Genomic DNA, 21,082 nt, shown 5'->3' with positions numbered 1-21,082 from the left:
TCCACGGGTTCAGTCTTAGAGCACCAGCTGGTGAGCAATGCACGGAGCAGACTTGTAACCAACTTACATCATCTTCAACATGAAGATAGCCACAGTGCCAATGCTTCTGACCCTGGCTGTTTGCCTTATACAAGGTGAGCAATTTGCATGTAATCTAAGCCTCTTGCCACACATGGTAAAGCCCTAGGCAGGGACTTGTCTCCCTCCCCCTACTCCTGAAATGTGTGTTTGTATGTATATATGTATGTGTGTATGTATAATCTTGAAATATCTTGCCGGACAGAGTTTTGAAGGATTACATATGTGGCTTAATAAATATGTTGTTATCTTTAGAAATGGCAAGTAGTTTGACGTAATCTGAATTTTTACCAATGAGAAATCCTTCTATTAATTCTTTATTAGTTCTGAAAAGCTAATAGATTCTTCTTCATCTTCCCGTAACCAACTACATCAATTCATACTGATAGGAATTATGTATGTAGTAGATATTTAAAATGTAGATGTATATTTCATATATATATATATATAGTACTATATATAAACAATTAAAAATCAAATTCAATCATCTATTCCTATTTTAAAGTAGCAGTGCCTTCTAGTATATTTTATTTTTGTATTACCAAATCCTAAATGAACTGAGAGCATCTCTCCTAAAGGGTAAGAGACTTTTATAAGAAGTGAAAGGTAAGTTTTTGCACTTGCTATTTGAATTTGAAGGAAACATGAATTGCCTAGGCTCAATCTTCTCTGAAGCATTTGCATTTTTTAAAAGAAAATCACAGAGATGAAGAGTCTGGAGATTATTATACATAAATGATGTCACTTTCCTAAAATAAGTGTGTAGGTACAAAAGGGAGTCTGTTGGGGCGCCTGGGTGTCTCAGTTGGGTAAGCAACCTACTTTGGCTCAGGTCATGATCTTGCTGTCTGTGGATTCAAGCCTCGCACCGGCTCTGTGCTGACAGCTCAGAGCCTGGAGCCTGCTTCAGATTCTGTGTTTCCCTCTCTCTCTGCCCCTCCCCCGCTCGCCCTCTCTCTTTCAAAAAATAAACATTAAAAAAGGGGGGCGCTGGAGTCTGTTAATAAGAGAGTATAATAGCTTGGGATTTTAATCATTCTTAATTTTTGTCAAATCTCTAATTCTTGTAGCTGTAATAAGGAGGCAGAGTTGCCAGAATTGAGAAAATTTAATTTTATGTGTATATATGATATAAACTTTACGCTACACTATACTTTTAAATTATAATTGCTGTGATATACTTGGTATTTGTTACATTATAATTTTAAGAGAGGTCTCTCATACTTTTCTGTGAAAGGATCTTTTTGAAATCAGATATTTTAAGGGGGTAAGAAAGTATATGAGTATTATTTTCCAAAGTAATTTAGATTCTTATGAGTGACTGGACCTCTGTGAGTGTACGTGCTGATTTCTTGGTGCAGTGCCTTCATTTTATTTGCCATCGTAAGTTTTAATGTGTTCAAAAACAATTTGTGGTTTTATAACATATTGCCATTAAAATAAGCAAGACACTGCACTGAGTGAATTGTTTGTTTATTGAATAGTTTACATTCCCTTAACTTTGGTTTCTATATTTTTGTCCCAGATGCTGCCAGTGAGGGTGAAAATCAGGTTAGTCCTGCTTTTTCTGTTCATTGAATCCATTCCAAGATCTCTAAAGAAAAATGATCTGTGGCCAACACCTTCACGTTAATAATACAGACATATTATACTGATAGGTACTAATAGCTTTTGTTAAAAACAGAAACAAGTCTTTATGAAGGAAGACATGAATCATACAGACGCACACACACACACAGACACACATATCAATGTACAAATGATGATGGATGTCTGTAAGAGGCAATCTACCATGCTAAAGGAGTGCTTCAAAATTCCACAAACAGGGGCACCTGGGTGGCTCAGTTGGTAAGCTTCTGACTGCTGGTTTCGGCTCAGGTCATGATCTCACAGTTTGTGAGTTCGAGCCCCAGGTTGAGATCTGTGCTCACAGCACAGAGCCTGCTTGCGATGGTCTCTCTGCGCGCCACCCCCCCCCCGCCCCACCCCCCATGTCTTCTCTCTGTCTCTCTCCAAATAAATAAACTTAAAAAAAATTCCATAAACATACCAGTGAATTAGTATTGTTCAGTTTAACACCTGAAAAAGTAACAACATACATAGAAAGCTGAAGTGAGTGCTCTTGTGATTATTGTGTATAAAGGGGTTGTCTCTACCTAGTATATATTCGTATATGTATGTCAGTGTATGTATTTCATTCAATAAATATTTACTCAGCATCTACCATTTGTCAGACCCTGTTTGAGATGTTGGAGATATTGGAAAGTAAGGAAACAGACAGGAACCTGGTCCTTGTGGAACTTGCATCTTAGTGGAGAAAAACAGACAAGTTAATGAGTCAATTAATAAAATGTATAGCACATTAAATAATGATTAGTGTCACAAGAAAAATGAAGTAGGATGGAAGGTAGGAATTTCTGGGGATGGAGGTAGTATCAGTTCTTCTTAGGATAGTCAAGAAGTTTTCTCTAAAAAGACAGCATTAAAACAAAGATCTGAAGTCCAAAGCCTGACTCAGGGCTCTGTCTCACCAACCGTGACGTCATGACCTGAGCCAAAATCAAGAATGAGACACTTAACTGACTAAGCCACCCAGGCACCCCCTGTAGAAAATTTCACCATAGTCTCTATTATTTCACCTAAGTTTGCTGTCTGAGGAGAGGCTCAGAAACCTCTATGGAATAAGTAGGGTAGTAGAGTAGACTAGAAAAAACTTGGATTTGAAGGAGTCAGAGAGCATGCTCACTTGCATGTTTTATACTGGCAAAAAGAAGAGTATTGTATAAATATCACTGTGCATGAAGCCATAATTTGCTTTTTCAGACTCTATGATAATGGGTGGTGATTTCTGATAGATATTTCTATTTTTTAAAAAATTTTTAAATGTTTTTATTTTTGAAGGAGAGAGAGAGAGAGACAGAGCATGAGCAGGGGAAGGGCAGAGAGAGAGGGAGACACAGAATCTGAAGCAGGCTCCAGGCTCTGAGCTGTCAGCACAGAGCTGGATGCGGGGCTCAAACCCACTAACTGCGAGATCATGACCTGAGCTGAAGTCGGACGCTTAACCGACTGAGCCATCCAGGCAATTTTGCAACTGGGACTTTGTACAAATTCTTTTTCTTTTAAAAATAAATTTAGCCACCCTTTATGTTGGCATAGGCAAGAAGAACACAAAGAAATAATTATGTCTCTGGAAATATTTCTGATAGCAATCTTTGTATATTTTGTCAGAAATGAGAAGTATTGATTTAATGTTTCTTATGGTCCTGGAATTTTTATTTTCCAAATTCAGTAGCTTGAGTTCTTGACAGCTCCAGAAAAGCATGTTGAATGTTATAAACATGACCCGGAACAGCACAGAAAATGACTGTAGTCATCTGCAAGGATCTTTACCATACATTTAAATTTGTTATCACAGAAGGGTTATTATAGTCAAAAGCACCTTGTTAGTGCCCTAACACAGAATGGAGGTGATGCCAGCTCCTGGGGGATTGTATTATGATATTGGAGGAGAGACAGTAGAAGACAATGAGCTATGTCAGAGCCAGTAAAGGACAGAGCTTGGCCCTGGAGGGCTTTAGTTTTTCTGAGACATGTGGAGAAGACATGAACAACAACAACAATAGCAAAACAAAACAAAATGAAAACAAGCCAAAGGTTTTTCCAGGGAAAAACCCACCTCCTGCTTTTAATTTTTATGGCCTTTTTTCTGTTTGCCAAGAGAATCCATTGGATTATTTCACAACTCAGAAAAATAGCATTGAGTTTTATCTTAACTCACAAGGGATATGTTTCCATCACAAAAAATACTAGGCTCTTCTCTCTATGACAAAGTTGCATCTAGACTTTTTAGAATCAGTTATGTCCGGCAAGCTAAGCAGTAACTTTCCATGTTGGCATAAGATACTGTAGAATCAGGGGCTCCTGGGTGGCTTAGTTGGTTAAGCGTCAGACTCTTGGTTTCGGCTCAGGTCATGATCTCACAGTTTGTGAGGCTCACAGAGCCTGCTTGGGGTTCTGTCTCCCTCTCCCTCTGCCCCTCCCCTGCTCATGCACTCTCTCTCTCTCTCAAAATAAATAAATAAATAAACTTAAAAAAAAAAGATACTATAGAATCAGAGACTACACAGAGCTCAAGCAGCCTAGTCATCAGTCAGTTGCCAGAAATTATTACTGTGCTACTCAGATAACATCACTGGGTGGTGATAATCATTTTCTGAGGTATTTTAGTAGGTCACCATTAGCAAAATTTCCCAGGGCTTGTCACTGATATTATTTATTTATTCCTCTTCTCCATTAATTATTCTGCTAGTGCTACCAACTGCCTCCCATGTTAAAGAAGCTAGGTGAAGTACATCATTATCCATTAGTATCCATTAGATGGTAAGCACAATTCAGGCAAGGATGCTCCTGCCTCATTGCTCTATCCATGCATCTAGCTATATACATGGCACTTAGCAAAGTATATTAATATTGTAATGACTTTTTGTTAACTTATTGAATGATTATTATAAAGATATAGGAGGCTGGACAGAATTCTATGATCAATTCTTTTGAAGAGGTTGTATTTGTCAGAGTTGGACACAAAAGCATTGTTTAATTTTTTTTTCTTATGTAAACATCTTGAGGCAATATTGTTTTTTGGCAAAATCAAAACAAAATAAAAACCCCACAGAATTTACATTCTAGGGGCGCCTGGGTGGCGCAGTCGGTTAAGCGTCCGACTTCAGCCAGGTCACGATCTCACGGTCCGTGAGTTCGAGCCCCGCGTCAGGCTCTGGGCTGATGGCTCAGAGCCTGGAGCCTGTTTCCGATTCTGTGTCTCCCTCTCTCTCTGTCCCTCCCCCGTTCATGCTCTGTCTCTCTCTGTCCCAAAAATAAATAAACGTTGGAAAAAAAAAAAAAAAAAAGAACTTACATTCTAAAGGCTTGCTCTAAATACCTAGTGGATTTTCTAAACTGATAGCAAGTATGACATATTAAATTAGTACTTTATGAGATAGTGCAAGTGCACCATTGATTTTAAGTTCCTAGAAAATAGTGACATACAGAAAGCCTTCCATGAAATATATTGAATTTACCTTTTCAGTAGTCTTTTCATGTTCCTTTTGACAGCAATTATTATTGACCTACTGTGTGCTGGGTATCTTATATGCATCATATTCCAATAATAATAATAATAGCAACAATAATAATAAAGGAGGAAGAAGAGGGGAGAGGAATGTAATTATTGATTATTTACTATGTATCAAGCACCTTTGAATGTTTCACATACTTATAATATTTAATGTTCACAAGACATGAAACGTATGAAATTATATCCTGTTTTTACAGATAGGGTAAGTTAGCCATTGAGAACTTAATTTGAGAAGGCTATTGGGCTTGGGAATGACAGCCCTGGAATATGAGGTCAGGTCTTTCCATTTTACTCGTTGTTTTAGATGAATGCTTATTAAGTGGATTTTCAATCCCCAAGGGACAATCCAGTCATTATTTGAATTCGTGTTATTTGTGTCAATTGAGTGATTGGCTTCGATAGAAATCAGGTAGTGGCCATTAAATAATATTGCTCAAGGAAGTTCTTCTTAGAAGGTAAAGCCTTGGTTTTATGAGCTTCAGTAAACACAGTTCTTTAAATCTTTTCCTTAGGAAACATGCAATGAATATCGGGCATTGATGAAAAATGGAAAATTATTTTGTTCCCAAGATAAAAAACTTTTTCAAAGCCCGGATGGAATAGCATTCATCAGCAGGTGTGCCACATGTAAAATGATACTGTGAGTAAAAGTTCTCGTTCTTTTGAGTGTTTGAGTTACCAGCTATTCTCTGAAATAGTAAATGTATTCTTTTTATATCCCATCAAATGTACTTTTCTAAATCTAAATGGTTAAATAAAAATGCTTAGCAGAAGTTGGATAAGTACCTCCTACCTGGAAAGATTTTTTTTTAACTTTTATTTATTTATTTATTTATTTATTTATTTATTTATTGAGAGAGAAAGAGAGAGAGAGAGAGAGAGAGAGAGAGAGAGAGAGAGAGAGACCACGCTAGGGAGCGGAAGAGGGGCAGAGAAAGAGGGAGAGAGAGTCCGAATCAGGCTCCATACTGTTAGCGCGGAGCCCTGCGTGGAGCTTGATCTCACTAACCTCGAGATCATGACCTGAGCTGAAATCAAGAGGTGGACCCTTAACTGACTCAGCCGCCCAGGTGCCTCCTGGAAAGATTTTTAAATCACTCAAATGGTATTCTAAAACATTCCAGAGGGTAGAGGGTCAATACCTTATGTAGCACTTAATAGTCTTTTAAGGATATAGTTCCAATTTGAGTTTCCTGACTCTGGGAAAAAAGAATTCTTAGATGTGTTAAGCCCTGACTCTGTGGTACCCTCAGGAGTGAGAAAAGCCACCCCCCCCCCAACCCTGGGAATGATGCCAAGCTCTCCTTATGGCAGCCAAACAGTAGAAGGCTTTAAGCAGGACACATCTTGCACTCTGACCCTGTGAGCTGCCAGTGTCTGTAGACACCTAGGATTACAGTAGGATGAAAAGGTCTAAAGAATTAATTTTATTTTCTACATCCCGGCAGCTCAGAAAGGCTGAGTGTCCTGAAAGTTTACCAACATCCATGTAATGCTTCTTAACTTGACTTCCTTCTCTTTGATGACACCCAAAGGTGGAAGAAGGCTTGTTATCAATAGAAAATCCTCAAATCAAAGTGTTCTATTTTGTTTTTGAATAGGGAGGTCATCTTTAATTTCTGACCACCATCAAAACTTCAACACTGATACTAAGCCAACACTAAGCTGATCCATTTAAGATAATTATGTTATAATTAGCTTTTTAAATGCTAATTAAATCTCAGGGGATTTAATTTGACATAGTCAATAATATTGGGATAATGAAGCCATGATCACACATGCTGCTGCTAGTGAAGAAACTGGGGGAAGATGAAGGAAAAAGATCAAGATTTAGGTGGGGATGGGGGGAGACCTATGGCAAATTATTCTCTTGAACCCTGAATGTAAACTAGCAGTTGTATTAGTTACTACAAAGCTTCCTCCTTGTTACATAGGATTGTCTTGACAGGAGACTGAAACTATGAACCTAGTACATTTATTGAAAAATAATTTAAAACAAAAGTAGAATGCCTTGAGACATACAAGGCAGTTTATCTCTTTGAAGTCATTCACTCAATTATTATTTTTATCACTTACTTAAATTATGTCGGAATAAACTCGGTTTCTTAATCTGGAAAGGAAACTGTGCAAGGCATAAAAGCTATCCTCAAATTTCTGAATTTTCTCCGTGGGACCTTAGAGTGTAGAACCAGAAACAAACAGATAGATTTTGGTTCAGTGTGAACATGGTCTTTCAAAGAGACTATTCCAACAATGGCAGAGATGGCTTTTAGAGTTGGTGACCACCTAGATGTTGAAAGCACTGAAAGGGGTGGGGGAGTAGTCATTATGCAGTTAAAGGTAAAGATTCTTGCCTTCTGTGGAACCATATCTGAGATATTTTTCAGTACTGAGGAGACATTTATGGTACCTTGACTCATTTCTGCATGTACCTCACTTCTGATATACCTGATTGAGCTCAGGGTAAGAGTCAAAATTAAGTTTGACATGTATGCTATTATCCCCCAAATTGGGAAAACATATCTAAGCAAGCTATGCTCTTCCTTGCTCTCTTCCAGGGAAAAACAAGCAAAATCCCAGAAGAGGGCTAGGCATTTAACAAGAGCCACTCAGGCCGATGCCCCAGAAACGGTGAGATTATTTGAAGTCAACTTGTCATATTTACTTTCAAGATTATGTTTGACTATTTAAAACTATTTGTTTATTTCCTAATTACTAGGTCATACCTGTTGTGAAGCCAACTACTTAGGAAGGGAGGGAACATGGCTTAGTCCAGGGGTGGGCTAACTATCTGGTACAGCTTGTCCCTATGCCCAACCCATGACCTAACTCTCAGAAAACATTTTGGGCACTGACAGATGCTAAGAGGTGGAGTAAGTGAGTGTGATGTCTGCCTTCCATAGCCATTTCTCATTCCTCCTGTCCTGTCTCGGCTTCACCAAGAGCCTTCATGGAACTATTAGAACTAAGTTCAAATCTCAGAATTCTTATTTATTGTGTATGTCACTTGGACAATTTATGTGTCTCTGCGTCTCAGTTTTTTCATCTGTGAAATGGAATGTGGACCAAATGAGAAACTAAGTTTAAAAAGCCAAGTACAAGGTTTAACATGTGTTAGCAGGCATCTGATTCTTTGTTTTTTCTTTCCTTCTTTTATTTCCTACTCATGTCCTTTCTGATAACTGTAGTTTCCCTAACTCAACTAGAGTTGCTTGTTTGTATCTATTTTGTAGATTGGAATACAGGCTAATATTTGTTTGAGAAAAGTGCTCTGTGGTAAAAAAAAAAAATTTTTTTTTGATAAAAAATCAAATAAAATGAAACCATACAGCTGCCAGCCACCACACAATGATTTCACTTTTTATTTTTTTATGTATACACAATTTTTGTATTTCTACAAAAAAATAAGAATTCTAGACCCAGATTAAGGGAAATTTCTAGGGTATACCGTGTCACAGTAAGTTATTGACAAAGCTGGGGTTACCACTAGGAATCCTGACAACTCATATCACTATAGATCTCCTCTGTAGCTTCTTTTCCAACATCTTCTTTCTCCTCCACTCCTGTCCCTGACACATAATTAAAATAATCAGTCAGGGGAGGCACACCCAAATTGCTGTAACATCCCTGGGCTAACCGAGCTAAAATTTTCCCCGTCAACGTTACTCAGGTCTGTCTGAGAATCTTAGCCTCCACAGTAAATCTAGTCATCCAAATTCTTTGCTTGAACTCAACCAATCTCACTTCCAAAACAATAACGCAGTCACCACTCAATTGGTCAATCCCTGAAAATCCTTTATCTGAGCAAAAGCGAGCTGCTTCTGTGCTCTGTAAAGTCTGTGGAGATCAGAAAGGTTTACTGGTAAGTTCCAATTCTGCCCTTACTGGTCACCTTTAGAGAGAGCCTCCTTCAGTAAGATCTATTCTCCTCCACCTTCTCTTCCCCATCTTTCTCCTTCATGAGAAACTAATCAGTGATGTTTTAAAATATAAAATACAAGGAAATACAAACCAAAAAATGAATTATACAAACATACCAATTTTAACAAAACTATTTCTAAATATTGCTAGTCAGATGTTTTCACATGTAGGCATATATTTGCTGAATTTTAATCAAGTAGGATTTTTAAGAAATAAAATTTTGGAATTTGAAGACATTATACCTTTCTGTTATCATTTTATGCCTGAGTTATAATTTTTACCTCTTAAGTTCTTATGGTTACTTTTTTCCCACCTAGGAAAGTACTTGTAAATTAAGGTGGTTCATATTTGTCTCTGGGCCTTTCAGATAATTTCTGTTTAGATTTTTACTTATTTGTGTTTGAATCGTTCATGTAATTACACTGTTTTTGTTCTTACTTTCTGTCTACTATAAGAGAGAAAAATCTACCCACTTTTTGTGCTTAGATTCCTCCCATCAAAAATCAACCCTGATACTCACTTTCAGAATAAGGTGCTCTTCCAGTTCAAGAATTTTCCTCCTACAGAAATCCTTTCTCTCTTGCATCATCAATTTCTACTTCACTAGTATGTCATTTTTTCACTTTCCAACTCTAATATCCAGTCCATCTACAACTGTCATTGGTGTTGCCTCCAAAGTATATCCCAAGTATGACTCCTTTTTACCATTTTCATTTCTACCACCCTCGTCTAATTCCTCATAATCTTTAATGTATTTGGTCTGTGTAGAGACTTTATTTTTTAATTGATTGATTCATTTATTTATGATTTAGGTTGCCAACTGTGTAGGATATTAAGTTCATATGTGTGTATGTATGTGTTCCTGATTACCTATTCTGTTTAGACGAGTTCATTGCTTTAATAACTAATAAGGCAGGTCCCCTTTCTTAATTCATCTTTTTCAAAGTTGACTTACCTATGTATAGACCTATATTTCCCCCCTATATTACAAATAAACAGTTTATTCAGTTTATGAAAAAATCTAACTTGAGTTTGGGAACCCAAAGTGATTAGGGATACGAAGAATTTATAAATTAATTTGAGTAAATTGACTTTTTTAAAATGTTTATTTATTTTTAAGAGAGAGACAGAGTGTGAGTGGGGGATGGGCAGAGAGAGGGAGACACAGAATCTGAAACAGGCTCCAGGCTCTGAGCTGTCAGCACAGAGCCAGGTGTGGGGCTTGCACTCACAAACCACAAGATCATGACCTGAGCAGAAGCTGGATGCTTAACCAACTGAGCCACCCAGATGCCCCTAAAATTGACTTTTTATAGTAGTAACTTGACCAACTCAAGAGCACAATATACCTTATCATTACTTCATAATAATTTCTGTGTACTTCATGAAATCTATATTCTCCACAGAGATTTTTATGATTTTTGCTAATACCTACAAAATTTGTAATTTTATTGCTATTTTGATTGGTATTTTATTTATGGTATTTCTTTCTGGTTATTGCTGGTATAGAAAAATTCTTTTGATTTCTACAAGTTAATCTTACACTGAATAGCTTTATGGCATCTTCTGTTAATTCTGATAGTTTATCTATTAATTTTATCATTTTTTTCTTGGTAGTTCATCACATTATCTGCATAATAAGAGATAGTGGGTGTTTCATAACTTTCTTTTGCATTTCATCACTCCTTTATTTCTTTTTCTTTTCTTGTATCATTGGGCAGGATCTAGAATTCACAAGTTAAATAGTAGTGATGATAATGAACATCAGATTGCCCTCTCTTCATATATTAAAAGGAATATATCTAAAGTTTCTCCACTAAGTATGTTTACTGTAGGTGTTTTTTAAATAAACTATAGCAGGTTTAGAAAAATTTCTTTCTGTTCTTAATATTCTAAATCTGTTTTGATCATTGTCAAATGCCTTTTCTGCAACTATTGAAATAATTTTCTAACTTTCCTCTTTCAGTCTATTAATGTAATAAATTTCTTGATAAATTTGCTAATGTTAAACTATTCATGTTTTCTTAGGGTAAATCATACTAACCTTAATATATTTTTAATATTTTTGATACACTGTTGAATTATAGTTAGTATTTTATTTAGAAAATTCGAAACTATTTTCCTAAGTAAAATGAGTGTATACTTTTCTCTTTTTAATTATTCTTATCTGGTTTTGAAATCAATATCAAATTACCCTGAGAAGTGGCACTTAAGACTATAGCTGAATAACAAGGTTAGCAAATCCTTTCCCCAAAAACCAACTATAAATCTAGACAAAATTGACCAAAACAACCTTATAGCATCTGGAAATTGACCAGTAGCCTATGTCAATCTGATAAGCATTTATGCTTGAAAAACTGCTGAACTTTGATTTAGAACAATGGGAGTCTGTGATGTTCTTCTTAAGGAAACTCCCATCTCACTCTTGTTGTTGGGTTGGTATAGAATGTCCACCAGTTGGGCAGACTATGAGGGTCAGCAACTGCACTGTCTTATTGAAGTAATTTAGAGCAGTGGGCAACAATTGTATCCAGAGGTGTTTCCAGTAAATGTCATGATCTTCACCCAGAGTAAAGACAATGGCCTGAAGTGGTAACGTGGTTGAGGCAAGCATATTTCTGGCTGGGTCTTCATACATAGGCAGCAGAGAGTAAAGAAAGACCGAGCAATTCACAAAGTCTTCGTTGGCCATAATATTGTGCACAAGCACTTAGAAAACACACATGAAAAAATCCCAGTGGAAAGCAAATGCCGAGGTAGATGTAAATGTATTCTGAATTTTGAATGTCCTCCTCAATATACACAGGCCTATCTGTAGGGGATGGAAGCCTTACTAGCTTGAGATGTTTGAGCACAAACTGTGTCTAATCATTGGCCATCTGCTAAGCTATAGAGATATGGAAAGAAAAACCTAAAGACCCAATCTTAAAAAAATAAAAACTATAAACATTTTTTTAGCAGATGTATCAACAACTGTACTTTGTGGGACAGCAAGAAATCAGAGAGTTAGCCCAGCCGAAGATGCAAATAAGCAACACAACAGCAAAAATATTCTTTATAGTGAAATCATTATCCAAAATGTCTAGCCATCAACAAAAATTATGAAATATGAAAATAGTAACTGGAATGTATGACCCCTACCCAGAGGGAAAAAAAGCCAATGGAAACTATCTGAATGCCTCTGGGGGTTAGATTTTGCAGAAAAAGGCTTGAAGCAGCTATTTTAAAAGTGTTTAAATAGTTCAAACACTACTGAAATAATTAAAGGAAAGTATAATAACAAAGAATAAATAAATGCACATTTTCAGTAAATAGAGATAGAGACGGAGATAGACAAAGATAAATATCTCAAATAGAAATTCTGGAGTTGATAGCATAACTCACACAAAAAACTCAGTAGAGAGGCTCAAAAGAAGCTCTGAGGCTGCATAAAAAAGAATTAGTAAACTTGTAGAAAGATAAATAAAATGGAAGTAGAAAAAATATTGGTTAAAAATGGACACAAAGAATCCCTGAGGTAGTAAGCATGTCAATACATGTGCAATAGAAATACCAAAAATAAAAAAGATCAAATAAACAGAACAATTATATGAAGGAATAATGGCCTAAAATGTATCAAGTTTGATTTTTAAAAACTTACTCTTCACATTCAGTAATTGCAACAAGTCCCAAATAGTATGAATACAAAGAGATCAACACCTAGGCCTATCATGATTAAAATGCTGAAATCAAGAGAAAAAATTTTAAGTGGAAAAAGAAAAATGACACATTGTATATAATGGTTTGAATTAATGACTGGCTTCTCATCTAGAATAATGAAGGCCAGAACACAATGGTATGACATGCTCAAAGTACTGAAAGAAAAAAAATGTTTATCCATATTCTATATTCACCAAAATTAACCAATAAAAATTAAGTCAAATAAAGACATTTCCAAATAAGTGAAATTGGAGAAAATTTATTGCCTTCAGACCTGTTTTACAAGTAATAATAGGGTAGTCTTTTAGACGAAAGGAAATCACTTCCAGATAGTAACTTGGATTTATAGAAAGAAGTGAAAAGAACCAGAAATGGTAAACACATGGGTTAAAATGAACTACTTTATAAATATATTCCCCTTATTTTTACCTAGTTTTTTTAACAATATAATATTTTATAAAGCATTAACTATAATTGCTGTTTTATTGGGTGTATAGATAAAATATTTAAGATAACCATAGTACAAAGATAAAGGAAATGGAGCTATATAGGGGCAAAATGTCTATATTTTACCAGAATTAAATATTAATCTGTAATAGATTGGGATAAACTGGGATGAATATGATAATCACTAGAATAAGCAGCAATAAAATGATATATATAATAAATATGTAAAATCAACAGAAGTATTAAAAAGACATACTAGAAATATTTAACCCAAAAGAAGGCAGTAGTGGAAGAACAGAGAAGTAAAAAGGGTAAGAGTATATTGAAAACAAGCAGAAACATAGCAAATATAAATACAACTATATCAATAATTATACTAAATGTAAATGATTTAAACATTCTGATCAAAAGTCAGAGATTGTTGTTTAATTAAAAAAAAGCTACTATAAACTATCTCCAACAGATACTCCTTAGATCTACAGTCACAGGAGTCTGAAATGAAGAGTGATACCATGACAAGTTAACACTAGAGAGCAGGATTTGCTATACTACTATCTAACAAAATAGACATTAAGTCAAATATTATTGGAGACAAATAGGGACCTTTTATAATTTTTTTTAAACGTTTTTATTTTTATTTTTGAGAGAGAGAGCGTGGGCAGGCAGAGAGAGAAAGGATGACAGAGGATCCAAAGTGGGTTCTGCAGGCTCTGTGCTGAAAACAGCGAGCCCGATGCAAGGCTCACATTCACGAACTGTGAGATCATGACCTGAGCTGAAGTCAGACACTCAACCAACTGAGCCACCTAGGTACCCCAGGACATTTTATAATTTTAAAAGTATTAATACATCAGGAGATATAACAATTATAACTGCTCTTACTCACAGAAGCTCAAAATGTGTGAAACTAAATATGCTATAATTAAAGAAAGAGACAATTCAACAATAATAGTCAGAAATTTTAATACTCTACTTTTAAAAGTTCAAAGAGCCAACTAGAGAAAATACCATCAAAGATATAGAATACTTGAAAAATACTATGAACTAACTGAAATATAGGGAGTATTTCCCCAATGATTGCAGAAGGTACATTCTTTTTAAGAAACAATGGAACATTCTATTAGATATCTATCTCAATAAATCTATTATTTTTTTGAGAGAGAGTGAGAGAGAGTGTAAGTGGGGGAGAAGGAGGAGAGGGAGAGAGAGAGAATCTTAAGCAAGCTTCATGCTCAGTGCAGAGCCCAATGCAGGGCTGATCCCACAACCCTGGGATCATGACCTGAGCAGAGATCAAGAGTTGGGTGTTCTACCAACTGAGCCACCTAGGAGCCCGTATCTCAATAAATTTAAAAGAATTAAAATCACACAAAGTATGTTTTCTGAAAAATAGAATTGAATACAAAACCAGCAAGAGAAAGAAATTCTGGAAATTCCCAAATATTTGCATGTTAAGCAGCATACTCCTAAAAAATTGATGGATAAAAGAAACACTCCTGACAGATATTAGAACACAATTTGAATTGAATAAAATTTTTAAAAACATAGCAATTTGAAACTTGGGCATTTAGCTAAAGCATTCTATAGAGCTCTAAATGCATAAATCAGAGAAGAAAGTTCACAAGTTAATAATCTTAACTTCCGCATTAAGAAGCTTAGGAAAAGAAGAGCAAGCTAAATCTCAACCAAGCAGAAGGAAGGATATAATAAAGACTAGAGCAGAAATCTATAAAATACAAAACTTTATTAAAACAATAGGAAAATTTAATAAACCAAATATTGGTTCCTTGAGACAAATCTTTAAATAAATTGACCTAAAGAGAGAGAGAGAGAGAGAAGACAATACTCACCAAAATCAGGAATGCGATTTGGGATATCAATATATGCCCTGGAGAAATTATAAGGATTATAGTAGAGTATTATGAATAAATTTGTGCCACAAAAAAGTAGACAACTGACATGAAATGGAAAAAATCCTAGAAATAAATGAATTATTAAAAACTGACCCCAAAATTAGAACATCAAAATACATGTATAACAAGCAAAAAAATTGAATCCATGATTAAATCAAAGAAAAGTTCAGACTTTAGTGGTGATCCCCAGCAAATAATGAAAGAAGAAACAGTATCAATATTTTATAGACTCATTCAGGAAGTAGAAGAAGTAACACCAGCCAGTATTATTTTGATACAAAATCCAAAAGAAGTGGAACATGTGGGTGGCTCAGTCGGTTAAGCATCCAACTTGAGCTCAGGTCATATCTCAGTTTGTAGGGTTCGAGCCCTGCATCAGATTCTGTGCTGACTGCTCAGATCCTGGATCCTGCTTCAGAGTCTGTGTCTTGTGTCTTCCTCTCTCTCTGCCGCTCCTCCGGTCTATCAAAAATAAATAATAAACATTATTAAAAAGTTTTAAAAAAACAAATGAAGATAACACAACTACAGAAAAACTACTGGCAAATATTACTTATAAACGTACATGGAAAAATGTTTAACAAAACATTAGCAAACAGAATCCACAACATAAAAAAGATAAAACCATGACCAAGTAGGAATTACTCTAGGAATGCAAGATTGGTTTAACAACAGAAAATCTATTACACCACATTGATAAAGGCAAAACTACATGATTATTTTAATAGATGCAGAAAGGCATTTAACAAAATTCCACACTCATTCAAGATAAACACACTCTTTCACACACACACACACACACACACACACACACACAACTACCAATAGACAAAAACTTTCTCAGCTGATAAAGGACATCTATGATAAACCTATAACTAAAATCATACTTAATGATTAGAGGCCAAAGAGATTGAGAAGAAAGCAAAGATGGTTGTTCTTAACCGCTCTTATTCAACACACCACTTCTATTCAACATTGAACTGGAGGGTATAGCCAATATAATAAGGCAAAATGTTTTAGTTAATTCAAGACATTCTGCTTGGGAAAAAAAACAATTTTTTTCATTGTAGGGACATGATACTATATATAGAAAATCCAAAAAGAAAATAAACTAGAACTAATAAATGAGTTTAGCAAGATTTCAGCATGCAAACAAATAATGCAAATTCAACTTTATTTATGTATACTGATGATGAACAATCGAGAAATTATTATCAAGATGACAATTCTCCCAAAAGTAATCTATAAATTCAACATCTTCCCTACCAAAATCCTGTGGCAGTCTTTTTCTTTGGTAGAAATTGACATTCATGAACATTCATGATTCATGGAAAGAGGTCAAAATACAGTATCAATATTAACAGGAGTTGAGAACCCCCATGGACGACTTTCAAGGGTTTAAGACTTCAGCAGAGGAAGCAACTATAGATGGGATGGAAAGAGCAAGAGAACTAGAATTAAAAGTGGAGCTTGAGATCTGACTAAATTTCTACAATCTTGTGATTGAACTTGAACGGATGAGGAGTCACTTCTCATGGATGAGCAAAGAAAGTAATCTGAGCTGGAATCTACCCCTGGTGAAGACGCTGTGAGGATTGTTGAAATGACAGCAAAGGACTTAGAATATTCCATAAATTTAGTTGATAAAGCAGTGGCAGGGTTTGAGAGGACTGCCTCCAAGTTTGAAAGAAGTCCAAATGGCATTGCATGCCACAGAGAAATCATTCATGACAGGAAGAGCTCATCGATATGGCACACTTCCTCGTTGTCTTATTTTAAGAAATTGCAACAGCCACACCAGCTTTCAGCAACCACCACCTTGATTATCAGCAGCCATTGATACTGAGACAAGACTCTCAACTAGCAAAAAGATGAAGACTCACTGAAAATTGAGACGATGATTAGCATTTTTTAGCCAAAAAACCTATCTTTTAATTAAGGTATGTACATGGTGTTTTTTAGACATAATGCTATTGCACTATTAAAACACTAGCATAGTGTAAGCATAACTTTTGCAGGTACTGAGAAACCAAACAATTCATTTGACTTGCCTTATTGCAGTATTTGCTTTATGGTGGTGGTCTGGAACCAAACCTGCCATGTCTCCAAAGTATGCCTATACAAACATTTGGGCTTCAAATGAAATCCTTGAAACAACAGAAAAGCAACTATGGACTGGGAGAAAATTTCTGATTTTCATATATTCATATATTGGGTAAAAGACTTCTATCTGCAATATATAAGGACCGCTTACAGCTCAGACATAAGAAGACAATTCAATTAAAAACAGCTGTTACACTAAAAATATCTTAATGGCTAGTGCACACTTAAAAAGATGTTTTACATTGCTATTATGTAGGGAAATGCACACTAAAGCCACAATGAGGTGCCATTACACACCCACTACAATGGCTATAATCATAAAGACAAAAAAAGAAAAAAAAAACCAAAATGTTTTTAAGGTTGTGGAGAAACTGGAACACTTGCAGATTTCTGGTAAGAGTACTCGAGAGTGTAGCTACACTGGGGGCACCTGGGTGGCTCAGTGGGTTCAGCATCTGCCTCTTGATTTCGACTCAGGTCATAATCTCAGGATCGTGGGATCGAGCCCCAAGTGGGGCTGCACGCTGAGTGTGGAGCCTATTTAAAATTCTCTCTCTCATATGCCATGCATGTGAATGTTCATAACAGCATTCTTTTTAATAATCCAAAACTAGAAATGATCTAAGTGTCTGAAAGTCCACTGATAATGGAACAAAATGAGCTACATTTATAGAATGAAATATTCTGAAATAAAAAGAAAGTACTACTGTTACTGTTATGATATGGATGAACCTCAAAAACATTAGGCAAAGTGAAAGCCAGAGTCAAACAATTGCATATTTATGATTCCATTTATAAGAAATATAGAGGAAAGGTAAATTTATAGTCAGAAAATTCTGTGGTTGCCTAAGGTTAGAGCTGGGAACTGGGATTAACTGTACATGGTCATAGTGGAAACCCCTTGGGGTGACAGACATATTCTAAAACTGAGTTATGGTGATGGTTGTAAAACTCCATAAATTAACCCAAAATCACTGAATTGTACACTTAAAATTCATGAATTTTATGTTAAGTAAAACCTCAGTAAAACTGTAATTGTTTTTCAGTTTACACGCTTTCTCAATTTTTGGAATAACAAATTATTGTTATTCAATATAAGTTTTCCTCTTAATTTAAAACTTTAGAAAAATGGATTTTAAGGCTATTAGGACTGTGGCATTTTGGGGAGGGATTATCTCAGGCCAGTATATCAGTTGGATTAATGCTTTTGGTCTGTTCAACTTTTCTTATTAAACAATGGAGAGTGTTTTACACTTTTTTTTAAGCCATATCTCCATTTTGGTTTTCAGATGTTTTAGCATATGGATACTCCTAATATGCTTTTATTGTATGTATATCTCAACATTTACACAGTTATTTTCAATGGTCATTGCTTGTATTTTTTATTTCCATCTTCTCTTTCTCATATCAATTGTACTAGAAATCTATCTTACCAGCTGTTTTTGTTTATCTTCTCTATTGTTTATGTTATCTGTGTCACTCATTCTTGTTTCTATAATCTTGTTCTCCTGCACATCTTATAATGGATTGCACAATACCTAGTTTAAAATTTTTAACTTTTAAAATTCTGTGACCGGGGTACTTAAAGATATTAATGATTATCTAAAGATTGGTACTTCAGGTGTTTCCATTTGTCATTCTTTGCCAAACATTCTTTAATTTTCCTCCCTTGCAAAGTTATTCAGTAATACATTCTTTATATTATTGATTTGATTATTTGATTTTTGCCTATTTTAAATTAACTTTGATTTTATTGAATTTTGGTCAGAGAACATAGATCATATGACATTGATCCTTTGGAATTTCCTAACACTTTTTTAGTGACCTAATAAGTATTCAACTTTTATAAATGTTTCTTATGTCTTGGAAAAAGTGTTTATTTTCTGTGTCATGGATGTAGTTTTCTATCAAAATCTGATGGCTTAAGCATCTTAACGTTTTACTCTTGATCTATCAATTTCTGAGAAGTGCATGCTGAAGTCTGTAACTCCAGCTACTGATTTATCTAATTCTTTTTTTTTTAATTTTTTAAAATATTTATTTATTTTTAACAGAGAGAGACTGACGGGGGTGGGGGGGTGCGGGCAGAGAGAGAGGGAGACACAGAAACCCAAGCAAGCTCCAGGTTCCAAGCTGTCAGCACAGAGGCCAATGTGGGGCTTGAACCTATGAACAGTGAGATCATGACCTGAGCTGAAGTCACTTGACTGAGCCACCCAGGCACCCCTATCTAATTCTTTTTTTTTTTTTTTTTTTTTTTAGTTTATTTTTGAGAGAGAGAGAAAGAGAGACAAAGAGAGACAGAGAGAGGGAGGAAGAAAATCCCAAGCAGGCTCCATGCTTTCAGCCCAGAGCCGAACGCAGGGCATGATCTCATGAACTGTGACATCATGACCTGAGCCAAAATCAAGGGTTGAATGTTCAACCGACTGAGCCACCCAGGTGCCCCCTGGTTATCTAATTCTATCACATTCTGATGGTTGTAGTTTGACATAGTTAAAGCCTGTTTAATTAACTGAATGAATACTCAGTGATTACTATGTCTTCATGTTCTGCTTTTTCTTTTACTTTATATAGAGTCCTTCTTTGTCACTTATGATGCATTTTGAACTGAATTCTATACTTCTAGTATTAATATTACTGCATCTGCTCTCTTCTTATTCATTTTTACCTTGTATCCTTTCTTATCCTGTTGTTTTAGTATCTGTGTGTTTTTTAATGTTAACTTTTCTCTTATCATCCATACCTGATTTGATCCTAATTTTTAAAATCCAATAACAAATTATATTTTAACTTGTGTGTTTAGCCCATTTACAGTTTGTTATTTCTGTTTTTCTAGGACTTGGTTCTCCTAATGTTTCATAGTTTCAGTTACCAGACTTTAATAAAAACATATTTTAAAAGTAGTCTCTTCTTTCCAGCTTTTGTGTGATGATGAGTTAAAGGTCGCATACCTATTTTTGTTCTTATTATGACTACCCTTAACCAAATATCCATATTTATAATTATTTATCACTATTGCTAACATCTTTGTTTATTGTCAATATCTGTATTTTCTCCCCTAACATATGTTAGGCTAGTCTGGTTTGCTTAAAATTCCCTAAACCTCCCCCAATTTGTTATTGACCAGATGCTATTTTTGATTTGCTATGTCTATTTCTCTTTCTCTTGTTTTTTCAGTTTTCATTAGTTCTAGAAATGTTCCCTATTTCTTCAAATATTATTGTCTATATATATTTGCCTCCTTTGGGGGACTTCTAATTCTATTCACCATGTTCTTTAAATTTTTTATGTTAAATTTTGTTTTCCTTTATCATTGCCTTTTATAAGAGTTTCTTGATCTGATTGTCTGGTTCACAAATTCATTAGGTATGTGCACCTATCCTTCTTTTATTCTTTATATTGTTTTATTTATTGCCGTTTAAATATTTCCATATCTAAAACTTCCAGTTTTTTCCCATTATAACTTTTTTCCTGTTTCACGTTGAAGATGTTTTATCTCTCTAAAGCATAGTTACACTTTTGATAAATTATTTTTCTATGCATTCCAATAATTCTGCTTCAACTGATACTGAATATTGCTCACATTACCATATTTCTTTTACCTTGTTTTGCTCCTCATGTATACAAATATTTTTACTCTTAAGATTCCATGATAGCTTTAGTTACTTTTTCTGCTACAGTGAGTGAGATGGTGTTTAAGGCCACACTTCAGGCTCTGCCTCTCCTGTTGAGTGTAAGGATAGGAAAAGAGATAAAGCCCAGATCAGAATGTTCTGGAACC

At 35.2% G+C, this 21,082-nt stretch overlaps 1 protein-coding gene across 1 annotated transcript in view; it reads left to right on the top strand.

Annotated features, from left to right (window-relative positions):
* Positions 1 to 21,082, top strand: part of SPINK5 (serine peptidase inhibitor Kazal type 5) — a 75,414-nt gene continuing 54,332 nt past the window's right edge. The window contains exons 1-4 of the mRNA XM_058732539.1: positions 1 to 134; positions 1,604 to 1,629; positions 5,728 to 5,855; positions 7,774 to 7,846. Coding sequence (XP_058588522.1) covers positions 80 to 134; positions 1,604 to 1,629; positions 5,728 to 5,855; positions 7,774 to 7,846 — 282 coding nt within the window. The 5' untranslated portion in view covers positions 1 to 79. The remainder of the gene's footprint in view (positions 135 to 1,603; positions 1,630 to 5,727; positions 5,856 to 7,773; positions 7,847 to 21,082) is intronic.

Source organism: Neofelis nebulosa, chromosome 1, assembly GCF_028018385.1.
Source record: "Neofelis nebulosa isolate mNeoNeb1 chromosome 1, mNeoNeb1.pri, whole genome shotgun sequence".
Classification (NCBI taxonomy): domain Eukaryota; kingdom Metazoa; phylum Chordata; class Mammalia; order Carnivora; family Felidae; genus Neofelis; species Neofelis nebulosa.
This window is presented reverse-complemented; position numbering and strand designations above follow the sequence as displayed.